The 14,373-nt window shown below is 40.2% G+C and overlaps 6 protein-coding genes across 6 annotated transcripts; all 6 read left to right on the forward strand.

Annotated features, from left to right (window-relative positions):
* Nucleotides 1-1,450: 1,450 nt before the first annotated feature.
* Nucleotides 1,451-2,014, forward strand: LOC125206431. Its single transcript, XM_048105685.1, has one exon. The coding sequence runs from the start codon at nt 1,451-1,453 to the stop codon at nt 2,012-2,014; it is 564 nt and encodes a 187-aa protein (XP_047961642.1).
* Nucleotides 2,015-3,460: 1,446 nt separating this feature from the next.
* LOC125206432 (protein ALP1-like) lies at nt 3,461-4,183 on the forward strand. Its single transcript, XM_048105687.1, has one exon. It carries the CDS (start codon nt 3,461-3,463, stop codon nt 4,181-4,183), a length of 723 nt encoding a protein of 240 aa, XP_047961644.1.
* Nucleotides 4,184-5,647: 1,464 nt separating this feature from the next.
* Nucleotides 5,648-6,223, forward strand: LOC125206433. Its single transcript, XM_048105688.1, has one exon. It carries the CDS (start codon nt 5,648-5,650, stop codon nt 6,221-6,223), a length of 576 nt encoding a protein of 191 aa, XP_047961645.1.
* A 3,783-nt stretch (nt 6,224-10,006) lies between these two features.
* LOC125206434 (pollen-specific leucine-rich repeat extensin-like protein 3) lies at nt 10,007-11,201 on the forward strand (the record flags this gene model as incomplete). Its single annotated transcript, XM_048105689.1, has 2 exons — nt 10,007-10,455; nt 10,638-11,201. A coding segment is annotated over exon 2 (552 nt), but the record flags the coding sequence as incomplete, so codon positions are not given.
* Nucleotides 11,173-14,355, forward strand: LOC125205341 (proline-rich receptor-like protein kinase PERK9). Its single transcript, XM_048104210.1, has 8 exons — nt 11,173-11,549; nt 11,626-11,712; nt 11,848-11,918; nt 11,993-12,069; nt 12,181-12,328; nt 12,570-12,731; nt 12,826-13,105; nt 13,810-14,355. Exons 1-7 carry the CDS (start codon nt 11,207-11,209, stop codon nt 13,024-13,026), a joined length of 1,089 nt encoding a protein of 362 aa, XP_047960167.1. The 5' UTR covers nt 11,173-11,206; the 3' UTR covers nt 13,027-13,105; nt 13,810-14,355.
* LOC125206435 lies at nt 13,819-14,274 on the forward strand. Its single transcript, XM_048105690.1, has one exon. It carries the CDS (start codon nt 13,819-13,821, stop codon nt 14,272-14,274), a length of 456 nt encoding a protein of 151 aa, XP_047961647.1.
* Nucleotides 14,356-14,373: the final 18 nt, after the last annotated feature.

Raw genomic sequence — 14,373 nt, forward strand, 5'->3', positions numbered from 1 at the left:
AAATATCAACACAATACTTTGAGAATGTCAACACAATGCTTTAAGAATGTTAATCCATTGCTTATATTGACATTTTACATGTATTATATTGACATATTTTATATAGTATGTTGACATTTCTGTTTGTACGAAAAAATTAAAAAAATTCAATTTTTTTTCAAATTTTGATATCGGAACATATGCATGTATGATATCGTTGGAATCCTTACGAAATTATCTTTAATTTGATATATGTTATATAAATTTAAAGTTTTGGGATTTCTTTTAAAAGTTAGTTATAACTAAACATGTACTAGTTAATTGACATTAATACCCCTATTCATATTTTTGGAATTAATCCTATGACCTTATTGACGTTTTTCGTTGATCGTATTGACATTTAAGGATTAATGATCTAAACCCTTAATTTGAATATCTAATACTCCCTCCGTCCCAATAAATATGAAACATTTGGTTTCCGGCATGCAAGTGTTGTTTTGTGAGTTAATGAAGAGAGAGTAAAGTAAGAGAGAAGGAAAAGTAGAGAGAGTGATGTTTCCATTTTAGGAAACGTTTCATTTTTAGTGGGACAATCCAAAAAGGAAAACGTTGCATTTCTTATGGGACAGAGGGAGTAGTTATTATCTAATTGTAATTAGCAATTAAGTTATGAGTTAGCAATATAACACTCCCCAATTTTATAGTATCATGTAAAATTTTTGACACTTAGATGATACTCCCTCCGTCCCGGCTAAGATGACACATTGCTTAGCCCGCACGGGATTTTAGGAGTTATTGGTTAAAGTGTTTAATTGGAGAGAGAAAAGATGAGTATAAGTATTAAAGTAGAGAGATAAAGAAAGATGGATATTTTAATACGAGTGAGAAAAAGTAGTTGAATGTATTACTTGGAGAGAGGAAGTTTCCAAAAAAAAAATGTATCATCTTAATTGGGACAAACTAAAAAGGAAAACATGTCATCTTAAACGGGACGGAGGGAGTATATAAGTAGGCGTGCCCTTTGTACGACACCAACAAACCACGTAGCCCTCCACTTCCATATTCAATTCTACCAATCATTTAAGGTTGGAGAAAATAAAAAATAAAGAATACAAAAAATCTACCAATCATTTAGCTTTTGACTAACCAGCTTCTCATCTAATCAGATAACCACACATATACTGATACACACACACTATCTATTAGTACGGGTTGATTATTAGAGCATCAACAATGTGGCGGACGATGCCACGGACGATGTATCGTCCGTCGCATTGTTCGCTACTGTGGTGTCACGGACGATGGCTTAATCATCGTCCGCCACTATGGTATCGCGAACGATGCGTACGCATTTTCTTTTCTTTTTTTGATTTTTTTCAAAAAAATTTCTTATTTAAACACCACAATTCTCTACCATTTCACACACTACTATTTCACATCTCTTCAATTATTCTCTCTCATCTTCTCAAAAATGAATCCCGGCGACTACGATTTGAGTACATCGGATGGTTGCAGATGGGCCTTGACTCGAGCCTTGTTCGATGCCGTTAATGAAGCCACGGCGGAGTGCTTGTCACAAATGCAGCGGGAGGCGGAGGCGGCGGCGGTGGCGCGGGTTTCTCGGCCGATACGACGTCGGACGTATGTCCCACACGAGCACGACGTAGCTCACGAACGTCTGTTCGCAGATTATTTTGCCGAGCAACCACGGTGGGGCCCGAATGTTTTCCATCGCCGTTTTAGAATGAGCCGAGATCTTTTTCTCCGCATTGTACACACGTTGGAGAGACGTGATGAATACTTCCAGTATCGGGAAGACGGCATCGGCAGACCCGGATTTACGCTGTTGCAGAAGTGCACGGTTGCGATCCGGCAGTTGGCCTATGGCACCACAACGGATATGTTCGACGAGTACCTTCACGTCGGCGAATGTCCCAAGAAATTTTGTAAGATAGTTGTGGAGGCTTTTGGCGACACATATTTGCGACGCCCGACTTCTGATGATTGCCAGAGGCTGATGAGGATGCACGAGTGATACGCTCGGATTTTGCACTGTTTTAAGGCCATTATTTGGTCCGTTTTTACTATCAAAATCACTCTACATGTCCATTATTTGCATATTTTATACATTTTGGTATTTTGACGTGTTTTGTGAGAAATGTGCATATTTGAGCCGAAAAGGGGAGTAAAAACGCATAGTCCGGAAATCTGGAGTCAGACGGCGACCATCGACCGCCGCTTGAAGTTGTACGGCGACCCGCCGGCGCCCGGCGGTCGAGCCGTGTGGTGGTCCGCCTCGGAAATTTACGCTAGGAGAAGAGTCTCGCCCGGCGACCGCCGGAGGACATGTGGCGGTCCGCCACCGAAGGGTCGAGTCTCTGGACTCCAACGCGGCGACCGCCGGCCAAGAAGTGCGGCGGCCCGCCGGAGAAAGGCGGCGAATCCGACCAGCCCTAGATTTGCTCCAAGACTTACCAAATTTTGAAGATCTTTTCCTTCTATGATGAGGAATAATTTTCCCCTATAAATAGGACCTCAAGCTTCATCAAAAGAGGAGAACACATTCATAGAGAAAGAGAGTTACTACTTGCAATATTCATAGAGAGCAAAAGCTAGAGTACTTCAATTGTGCAAGGAGTTGGAGAAGGATTTCAAGAACATCAAGAACGACAAGGATTCTACGTACGGGTTTTATTTGCTTTAGTTTTATGTTCAAATTGTTTTCCCTTCAATCTATGTTTTTAGTTTATTCAATTATGTGTAACTAAACTCATAGGATTCTAGGGATGTGTTAGTAGCGACTTTGGTTATACAATTCCGTTTTCTATTTAATATCCGTTTTGTTTTTACTTTGTTTCTTCCCTAAGTTAATCATGATGCTTCGTAATTGAGTGACACAATTATGTATGATTTAATATAACTTGCTTCATAACTGTGACAGAGTTCTAGCGAGTTAGATCCACTTAGTAGACACTACAGTTAGCTTCCTTTAAACGGCACTTGTTAATTGAGAGTGAGGACTTTTCAAGGGTCTTAGGAGCTTTTTGGAGTTACGTATTAGGATTGACAACCCTAATGTTAGTAATCAACGTTTGTATCGCATGAGCATAAGCTAGGTGACTCGTCCTTTCAAAGTATTAACTGTGCTAGGGTATTGTCGTTTGGAATTTGTATAACCATAAAAGTGAAAGCACATCCCTGGAATTCCCTTATCTCTATACTTTTCTCTCCGTGATTTGCTTGCATTTAGTTGTTTATTGCTTTTTAATATTTTCTGTTTTCAAAAAATTTTCAAAAAAAAATTCTTGTTTCTCCAGATAGTAATTGAGTTCTAGTAGGAGATAGACACTTTGTGTACGTCTTCCCCGTGTTCGATATCCGGTACTAACCTTTTGCTATACTATACCTACTCTGTATACTTGCAGGTATTTATAGTGCAAATAAAAAGTGCATCAACGAGACGGTGCACGACTTCCATGGGATGCTAGGGAGCATCAACTGTATGCACTGGCAGTGGAAGAACTGTCCGACGGCGTGGAGAGGCCAATTTACCAGCGGCTACAAGGGCAGCCACCCTACGATGATCCTGGAAGCCGTCGCTGACCACCGCCTCCGGATCTCGCATGTCTACTTTGGTGTAGCCGGGTCGAACAATGACATCACCGTCCTCAACTCGTCCACCCTCTTCGCGGATCAGTGCAGGGGTCGCGGCCCGGCCATCGAGTTCACTGCCAACGGCCGCAAACATCATATGGGGTACTACTTGGCCGATGGCATATTCCCAAGGTGGCCTGTTTTTTTGAAGACGATCAGCTGCCCAATTGGTGAGAGGAGAGTCTTGTTTGCGACAAAGCAGGAGTCTGCGCGGAAGGATGTGGAGCGGGCTTTTGGGGTGCTCCAATCGCGGTGGGCAATCGTGAAAGGTTCGACACGTTTCTGGTTCAAGGAAGTCATCGCCGACGTCATGTATGCGTGCATCATCATGCATAACATCATAGCCGAACAAGAAGTTGAGCATGTCACTGATTTGGTGGATGATGAAGCCGGACCTAGCTCCAGCACGGCGACCCCGCCTGTCGCTCGAGGATTATCGATGGGCTTCGGTGAGGTTCTACAGCGACAGACCTCAATGCGCAACCAACAACACCATACTCAGCTCATGACCGACATAATTGAAGAAGTTTGGAACCGCAACCGCCGTTGAGAATTTGTAGTTTTTTCACATTCGTAGTGTAATGTTTTAATTTTAATGAAATGAAGTTTTTTTTTTTCAAATTTTGAAGTATTTAAATATTCAAATAATAGATAAAATGCTTAGGGCGTGACTTAGGGCGGGTTATAGTCTGCCCCATTGTAGGTGGAAGTGGCGGAGGATAAAATGCTGATGTGGCGGTGCATAGGGCGTCGCTTAGGGCGGGCTATAGTCCGTCCCACTATGGATGCCCTTAACATTATCTTCAATCATACAATAAAAATGCGAAAAGGATCATCTAATTCTTTTCCTAATACATTTTCTAATCCATCCCTCACATATATGGTAATGGACACCCCACCATCATATTTTATGTTTGTGAGGGATGGATTAGGAAATGTATTAGGAAAAGAATTAGGTGATCCTTTCCGATAAAAATGATGTTACTGGTAGTATTTTGTGTGACAAAAATTCAAAAATAATGTAAATTTTTAATTTAGTACTTCTTCCGTTTTATAATAATGGATGCGTTTCTTTTCAGCACGGAGATTAAGAAAAATTGTGTTAGATGAGTTAAGTAAGAGTGACAGTGGGAGGGCCGCGACCCTTGGCCCGGAGTTGGCCAAGGCGCGGCCCCCCACTACCGAGCCGCAGGGTGGACGAGGCCCAGGGATGGACGAGAGAGAGCCGAGCTCTCGGCCAGGCCAGGGCTCTTGGGCGCGCGACTCGGCCCGCCACTGCAGGGGCCGAGAGCTGCGGCCCTGCCCAATCCGATTTTATTTTTTTAATTTCGAAAATTGATTTATAAATATTACTTCCTCCCAATTTTTTTATAATCTCCAATTCTAAACCCTAATTTCAATATCTATCATCTTCAATATCTTTTTTTTTATTGTTTTTAGAAAAATTCGTTGTATAATTTTTCCCCATCTATAATATGACGAAAATTTGGTTTCAATTCACTCATTTTTAAATTCTTTCATTTTTTTTAAAATTATTATATAGGCATATAATTTTAATTCTAGTAATATTAAAATTTAACAAAAAACCACTGTGGTGGCCAAGTTTTGAGGGCAAGGGCCAAGTTTGTTGGGCATGCCCAAGAAATGGTGGTTTGGGCATATGCCCAAGAGGGCCATCACTTTGGACACTCTAAGAACGTCCACAGTGGGGGAGCCGCGGCTCTCGGCCCGGGCTTGGGCAGCCCGCGGCCCCCCACTACTGAGGCGAGGGGTGCCCGCGGCTCGGGGGGTGGACGAGGGAGAGCCGAGCGCTCGGCCAGGCCGAGGCTCTTGGGCAGGCGGCTCGGCCCGCCACTGCAAGGGCCGAGAGCCGCGGCCCTGCCCACCGAAAATTATTTTATTTTGTTTTATTTTTTTTCAAATTTTTTTATATATTCATCCATTCTCCTCCAATTTTTTTTACCCCAAACCAAACTCTACTCTTTCCACTTGATTTCAATTTAAGATTCAAAACATGGATTCCGGCGATGAAAATTTTCAGCGCTTGGTCGATGAGGAATTCGAAGAACTCGTTGCAGCGGTGCAAGATGAAGCCGACGAGGAGGAGGTGGCTTTGGCGGCGGCGGCGGCCATCCCTCGGCCGAGATACCGTCGCCGGTTTATCAACCGTGACCATGTCGGAGCCGACCAGCGGTTGATGGAAGACTACTTCGGCGATAACCCCCGTTATACGCCGGAGATTTTTCATCGGCGATTCAGAATGTCGCAACGACTCTTCATCCACATTGCGGATTGTTTGTCTCAGCGATATAGGTGCTTCACCTTGCGGAGTGATGCCACCGGTCGACCCGGATTGTCGACATATCAGAAGTGCACGGCCGCAATTAGGCAGCTTGCCTATGCCGGGCCTGCTGACATGTTCGACGAATATCTACAGATGGCGCGAAACGACTGCCCTCAAGACGCTGAGGCAGTTTTGCAAGGGTATCAAAGAACTCTTCAAAGGGGAGTACCTACGGAAACCGACGGCCGAGGAATGCCAGAGACTGATAAATATGCACGGGACAGTGCATCATTTCCACGGGCATGATGGGCAGCATCGATTGCATGCACTGGGAGTGGAGGAACTGCCCGGTGGCTTGGAAGGGGCAGTTCACTTCTGGTTTCAAAGGGCGACATCCCACGATGATTCTTGAAGCCGTTGCTGACTACCGCTTGCAAATCTGGCATGCGTATTTTGGTGTCGCTGGGTCGAACAACGACATCAACGTTCTACAATCATCGCATCTCTTCAATGATGAGTCCCGGGGTGAGGGTCCGCAAATCAACTTCGTGGCCAATGGCACGCAGTACAACAGGGCATACTATTTGGCCGATGGAATATACCCTCGCTGGCCCGTGTTTGTCAAGACGATCCGACAACCTGTTGGGCCGAAGCAGGCCTATTTTGCAAAAAAACAAGAAGGTGCTAGGAAGGATGTTGAGCGGCTTTCGGAGTCCTCCAATCGCGATGGGCCATTTTACGGTGTCCGGTTCGACAATGGCACGAAAATGATGTCGCGGACATCATGACTGCGTGTATTAGGGATGTCAATCGGGCCAGCCCATCGGGTTTCGGGCCATACCTACTCGGGTTGCGGGTCAATCGGGTGCGGGCTTGCCGGGTTGTGATTTCTTTCGGGTTGTAAAAGTTCAGCCCTAACCCTAAAAGCTCGGGTTTCGGGCTAGCCCGACGGGTTAATCGGGTTGCTACCGATAAGGTTAAGGCTCGAACAATCCAATAAATCATGATGAAAATTAATTATATTTATAAAATATAAAATATTTAATTATGATAAATTTGATATATATGTTTAAACTCAATCATAAAATACTAATATTTGTGATATTTCGTGAAATTTTAATGCATGTTAAAATTTTAAATATTCTTTTAGTGAGATTAATTTATTTAAAAATTATTATATTAATAAAAATTTAATATATAATTTATATATTTACCATAAAATTGAAAGTTATCTTTTTTTAGTTATCTATGTCATAAAATTAGTCAACGAAGTGTCGAATTAGGAGTAAAATATGGAAAAATATAAATTTTACCGGGTTATCGGGCCAGCCCATCGGGTTTTCGGGTCTGACCCTAACGGGTTGCGGGTTAATCGGGTGCGGGCTTATCGGGTTTTATTTTTATCGACCCTAACCCTATAAATTTAGCGGGCTATTCGGGCCAGCCCACAGGGTGCGGGCTACATTGACATCCCTAGCGTGTATCATACTGCACAATATGATAATAGAAGACGAAGGCTTTACTTTATGAGCGTTGGGCACCGGAAGATGGTGCTAGCACAAGTCACGGTATTGCAACCCCTCCTCTGCAGATGGGTGTACCACGCAGTAATGAATACTTGATTTGGTTGAAGAGGTCTGGAACCGTAGAGGAGGGGGCGCAGCGTGATAGGGGTTCTCTTTGTTGTTCGCGTTGTATCGAAAATTTTCGTTGTGTAATTTTCCCTTTTATTATAATACAACGAAAATTTTGTTATAATTTTGTTTAGTTTAATTATTTCTATGTATTTTAATAATTATATGCAAATAATTTTTATTCTAGCTAAATTAAATATATCAAAAAAATTAAGAAGATAATTTTAATTGGTGGCCCGGAGGGCCACCATCGTGGTGGCCAAGTTTTGAGGGCAAGGGCCAAGTTTGTTGGGCATGCCCAAGAATTGGTGGCTTGGGCATGCCCAAGAGGGCCACCATTGTGGACACCCTAAAGGGAGAATAAAGTGGAAAATTAAAAAGGTAGAGAGATAAAGAATGAAAAAAAGTAAAAGTGAGTAAAATAGGTATGGAAAAATGTGTTGACTTTTACTTAGAAACTGAAATGACTCTATTATTATGGAATGAAGAAAATATAAATGATTGGAGTAAAACTATTTTTTGGTGTGACATATACTAAAAATAAATTTAAATTTAGTGTAAATAGTTGGAGATGACCTAATAAATTATTTCTATCTACTTTAATTATTGTCCTTAATTATCTTCATACTCATTCTTTATGATATCGATTATATATGTATTATCTCACCATTCTAAATAAACTCATAAAATCAGGGAAAAGTCTAAGCATTTAAATACTATGGCAAGGAAGTATACTTCATAAATTGAATTATTAATTTTTTTAATATTCAACAATCTGAATTTTTTTGGTGAATGTCAACGTATGGTTTCGTTGAAATTTTCCTATTGGCAAATTGTAGAGTTCTAGATTCTCGCTTATGTGGAGAAACAATCATAAGACAATTAGTTATTTATTGTGGTTCTAGTTTAATCATTGAGAATGACATGAAAACATTATATTTTTCATAATCTAAATTATTTTAAAGTGTATTATTATAATTTGATCCAAAAGGTACTAATATGCCACTTAGCGGTGAAATTTAATAAGTATAGGACTATCTAAATAATGTTCCCTAAAAATCAAAATAATTTAAAATTCAACACATTTTTATTGTGATAAATATAATACTACTGCAAACTCGGCTTGTTCATATATAATAAAAGGATGTACTTAAAAATATGTAATTACAAGAACATTAGTAAGACCTACCTTGTACGGAATACAATATTCAATAATAAGGTGTCATATTTAATAACTCCATTACTATCTGTCTGTTTGATCTATTTAAGTATTTAGTCTCTCTTTTCAGGAGTAGAGATTTACCATTACTTGGACTCGGTCATCCCATCTTTGCCAAAAATCATGATAAAAAATTATGGAATTCCATTATACGAGTATTGAATTATTCCAATCATAACAATGCAATAAAAGAGGAGAGAGAAAGACGATAGATGGAGATTTGACCATTCGACATAAAGCGAATATACTTTTATTTATCAATTACTAATATGTTTTGATATTTATTCAATAATGCAGGAACAAAGAATATTTAGATACAGTGATTCACGTGCTTTGTGAGATTTCGTGGACTCCACACTCTTCTTTTGCGAAAAAAATGGGCTTCTGCATTTCATTTGAAGACTTGATTTTTAAAATATTGCATGGATATTAAAATCAAATTACATAACGAACTGATTTAAAAATAACGATCATCAATGCAATGCAACTATACAACTACAAGATCAACCTTCATACGTATTAAAAAACCGAAAACATGGGATGGGATAAAAGTTCTAAGTCTGATTTGAAAATGGTGTTAATATGAGGTTGTAAATGAAAATCAATTAATATGAGAAGAGAATTTTATCTCCATATTAAATCTGTCACTTCAAGTTCAAGCAGCCTGACAATTTGTGGAAATTTGACAACTTACACTAATTGAAAATAGATCTCATTTATGGAAATTTGATGCTCTTAGTTATTTTACCCAAATTAGCACATAATTTGTCAGGTGTAATTATTCAATTTCAATTGGACTCTAAATAGTCGTAGTATGAGTGATTACAAAATTCTCAACTACCACAATAAATATATGAATCAGTTTCACCTTTGAAAAGTTAAATTTTAATTCAAATCATATTCATTATTTAAAGATTAAAAAATAAACATAGAGCATATAAATATTTCCACTTCTGATCTGTCTTATTAAATTTATAAGTATGTCATTGCATTGCCGCATTGGTACGCGAAGTGATTTTGATATTTTGAAGTCACTATTTTAAAACTCCTAGTAAAATTCACATTTTATAAATTTACTCACTAAAATTGAGATCCACATTTCATTTATTTAATTGTGACCCCACCAACCGCAATGTCATTGATTTGGACGTTTAACTCAAGAATTAATATTCATCACCATGTAATCAAAATAGACGCAAACACGTAATTTACACATTCAAAGAGTTGGAGCGACCAGTTTTTATTCCAGATTAACCAGTTTTTATTCCAGATTATGTCTCATTCATTTTCATTCAATTTTAAATAAAAATTAAATCTTGACAGACCCCATTTTCCGTGTTTTCAGTTAATTTGGAAAAATATATAAAAGGGAGATTTCATTTTCTGCTGAATAGATATCTGCTCTCTCTATTCTGTGGCTTTGAAGATGCAGACCACTCCAGAAAAGTTGAACGTACGTGTAAAATAGGATTGGTTGATTTTGGCTTTCTGCAACTCAAGTGGGGGATTTGGCTTTTATCTATCGGGGCTGCTTTCTTTTTGGTGATAGAGCTGGGATTTTTAGTGATTTTGTTTTGTCGTCGGAGCAGCAGTTTGATGCCGGTGATTCAGGTTTCTGTCTAGTGGGATTGCATTGGATTGGAAATTGTTTACTGGGATCACTGCAAGATTTGATTTTGGAGCAGGTAAATTGTGATTCTTGTTTAAATTTCTGTGTTTGTGAGTGCTCCGACCAAGTATTTGACTATCTGTGTTATTTTGATTTCTTGAAATCGTTCTTGTTTTAGTGTGCATTGTTGATTGTTGATTACTTTATTGTTGTGTTATGGTAAATAGTTGAGTGGATATGCTGGTTTTGATTTGGAAGGAATGGTAGGATATGATTGGTGATATGTCATCTGCATCTCCTTCCCCAAATTCATCTCCCCCTCCGCCCTCCTCTGCTCCTTCTCCACCATCACTACCACCTCAGCCCAGTTCACCTCCGCCGAGTCCTCCTCTTGCACCGCCACCTGCCTCACCACTACCGCCATCCTCTCCTCCTTCTCCGCCCAATGCTCCACCTCCTCCGGCAAATGCTCCTCCTCCTCCTCCGGAAACATCACCTCCACCAGTCAATGCACCTCCTCCATCAACTCCACCTCCTCCAACTTCCTCTCCGCCTCCACCTGATCCACCACCAACTAGTCCTATTACGCCACCTCCCTCGACTAATTCGCCCCCGCACCCACCCCCACCAGCACCCGTAAATAGTTCCCCACCTCCACCATCAACTTCACCACCGAGAAATTCTCCTCCTACGCGTCCGCCTCCTAATACTTCGCCCCCACCATCATCACGTAACCCTCCTCCACCACGGTCAAATAGACCTTCCCAAGATTCACCACCACCACCAGTCGTGCCACCCATAATGGAAGTGGTTCTGGAAATCACTCTATGCGTACACCACATGAGCGTGGTTTGGGGAACTCAAGGTTGTTGTTCACCTACGAACAACTAGTTGATGCCAGTAATGGATTTTCAGACCAGAATCTCTTGGGCCAAGGTGGTTTTGGTTTTGTGTACAAAGGAACTCTCGCAGATGGTAAAGTAGTAGCTATTAAGCTATTAAGGATCGGTGGAGGGCAGGGGGAACGGGAATTCACCTCCGAAGTTGAGATAATTAGCCGTATACACCACCGTCATTTGGTCTCACTTGTAGGTTATTGCATTTCTGGGGAGAGAAGAGTGCTTGTATTAGATTATGTTCCTAACAATACCCTCTACTTCCATCTTCATGGTAAGTTGTTCTTTTTCTAGGGTGGAACTTTGGTTTCTCGGAAACTAGTTGTTGATATTTAGTTTTTCCTGCTCAGCTGAAGGCCGGCCTGTCTTGGAATGGGGTACACGTGTGAAGATTGCTATTGGGGCAGCTCGTGGGATAGCTTACCTTCACGAAGACTGTAAGCACTTCATTTTCACTCTTGCATTCAGTACTTCACCTGTTCTGGTTTAATAATATGTGCAGTTGGTGATGATTATATGTGCTTTTTAGTGGAGAACCATATGCATGTATCTAATTTCGTTAATTGTTAAAGGTCAACCTCGTATTATCCATAGAGATATCAAGTCGTCAAATATCCTTCTGGACATAAACTTTGAAGCTCAGGTGTGGAGGATGCCTAACAAGCTATATTTCTCTTTTCTTGTTCTTTACACCGTATTTAACATTTTCACCCCCAGGTTTCTGATTTTGGACTAGCTAAAATAGCTATGGATGCGAATACACATATCAGTACACGTGTAATGGGAACTTTTGGGTAAGTGATCAAGTAAAAAACAAGGCTTTGGGTTCAATGCAAGCTGAAGTCTTCAACAAATCATTTTGTGGTCTTATTCATAGTCTAATAGTTGATAACCACTTTCTTCAGATACATGGCACCTGAGTATGCATCCAGTGGCAAGTTGACTGAAAAATCCGATGTGTTTTCCTTTGGAGTCGTGCTATTAGAGTTGATAACTGGACGAAAGCCTGTAGATACATCTCAGCCTTTAGGGGATGAGAGCCTCGTTGAATGGGTAAGTTCTTTCACCAGACATCCTCTTGATTATTGGGGTTCGTTTGCTCGATTGTTAATTTACACTAATTACAGTAAGCTTGTCATCATCAAAGCTTCCACTTGCAAAACCAATAGAAGGCTCTGCTTTAAATTTTCTCTTAGTCTCGAGCTGCTTGTCCCTGTAATCATTGAGATTCGATGAATCTAACACGACAATTGATATTCAATAGCATTTTCTCTCATCTATGGTTTTCTCTCAGGCCCGACCATTGTTAAGCCAAGCTATCGAGACAAACGAATTTGTGGGACTAGCAGATCCAAGACTAGCAGAGAATTTTGTTGCTGATGAGATGGTCCAACTGATTCAAGCTGCAGCGGCTTGTGTTCGCCATTCATCCATGAACAGGCCCTCAATGGGACAGGTAACAAATTTATCTCATACCACGACCTAAATTTTCAGTTCGACTTTCTTTGGCTGGCGATGGGGCCTCTCAAACACGTAAACGTGCAATCCAGGTTGTGAGGGCTTTTGACAGAATGGTGACCCCAGATTTGACAAACGGGGTGAGAGTCGGGGAAAGTGAAATAATCAACTCTACTGAACAATCTGAAGAGATCAGGTTGTTTCAGAAGTGGGCATTTGGAAGTAAAGAAGTTAGTAGTGATTTCTTCAGTGGGAGCAGCGAGTGCAATCCGCAAAGTGGCCGGAGAGATTGATGGAATTGAGTTGCAGTTTCCAATCAAGAATGAATTTTTTTGAAGGAAATGAAATATGGCAAATGATGCTGGTTGAGAGGTAATAGCTGCATTGAGCTATAACTGTCCATTGCAACTTAGATTTTTTGGGATCTTGTAGATTCTGTGCATTCTATTTCTAGGGCCAATTTTTTCTTGTATATGTCTTCTTTTTTCTTTCTTTTTTTTGGGTATTCAGCTATAATAAAGTTCATTCAATTTTGCCCCCTTCCATTTATGTAGACTTTATTTGTTATGAATCATATTAGACATTTTGTAGGATTTCATATGCAGAGTTGGTCTCAAGCAGACATTCACCAAATGTGAAAAAGAAAGTAAAAACAGATTCTGAAAAAAGTTATTTTTATACTTGAAATACAAGTCTTGTGATCTGGGCTTTTTGTTTAAATATTTCATGGTTAGACTATGCTGTATTCCAAGATTCCATGTGAAATGTAGAGTGCAAGTTATCAGATTTTGACAGCTTATATTTTTCATTAAAAAAACCACCTCTCGAAGACCAAAAAAAAATAAAAAAATAAAAGACCCCATTTTTTCTATGAGCAATCATGTATGTGAAGTAATTGACTATGACACATAACAATTTGTTCCTTATAATTTATTTATAGCTTCTGAATTTGCCATTTTCATTGCTTCACACATTATAATACCCTTCCAACATGCCAAGAAACTTATTCCTTTATCAAGATATGACTTCCATTGATCACCTTCTTCTTCTTCTTGTTCTTTTCTTCCAACACACAGAAAATCGAGATGGAAGATCGAAACATTCTTGCTGCAGACTGCATTGTCCTGTGCTGCTGCTGCCAATGCATGATGCTGCAGATCCTCATTTTCATACTGCTGAAGCTCCCATACAAGCTGATGAGGAAGACTAAAAAATACGCAAAGAAACTGAGAGCACGCAAGAGAGGAACGAAGATCATGCAAATAGAGATGCCAAGAAATAGAGACGAAAGCTTCACCAGCCATGGTGGATCCATCAGAATAGAATCCATTCGATTTGGGTGTTGCATGTCTGAAATCGAGCGCGTCTTGGATGATCTTTCGAGTAGGGGTGAGTTTGCTTTTGGAAGTTTTTGGGCTGGAGAAGTTGCTTCAGACACAAGTTTCCCTTCTTGTTTTAACAATGATCAGATTGATTATGATGTTGTTGGCTGCCGTTTGATGGAGTTATTTGGCACTGCCAACTTCTCTTCACAGCATTGATTCCTTTAGATTCTGTCCTTATTTAGAAAGAATATCCAAAAATAGTTCTTGCAAGAAATGCCATGATTCCTTTATTGTTTTCTTCTTCTCTATATATAG

The sequence above is a fragment of the Salvia hispanica genome, chromosome 2 (assembly GCF_023119035.1).
Source record: "Salvia hispanica cultivar TCC Black 2014 chromosome 2, UniMelb_Shisp_WGS_1.0, whole genome shotgun sequence".
Taxonomy (NCBI): domain Eukaryota; kingdom Viridiplantae; phylum Streptophyta; class Magnoliopsida; order Lamiales; family Lamiaceae; genus Salvia; species Salvia hispanica.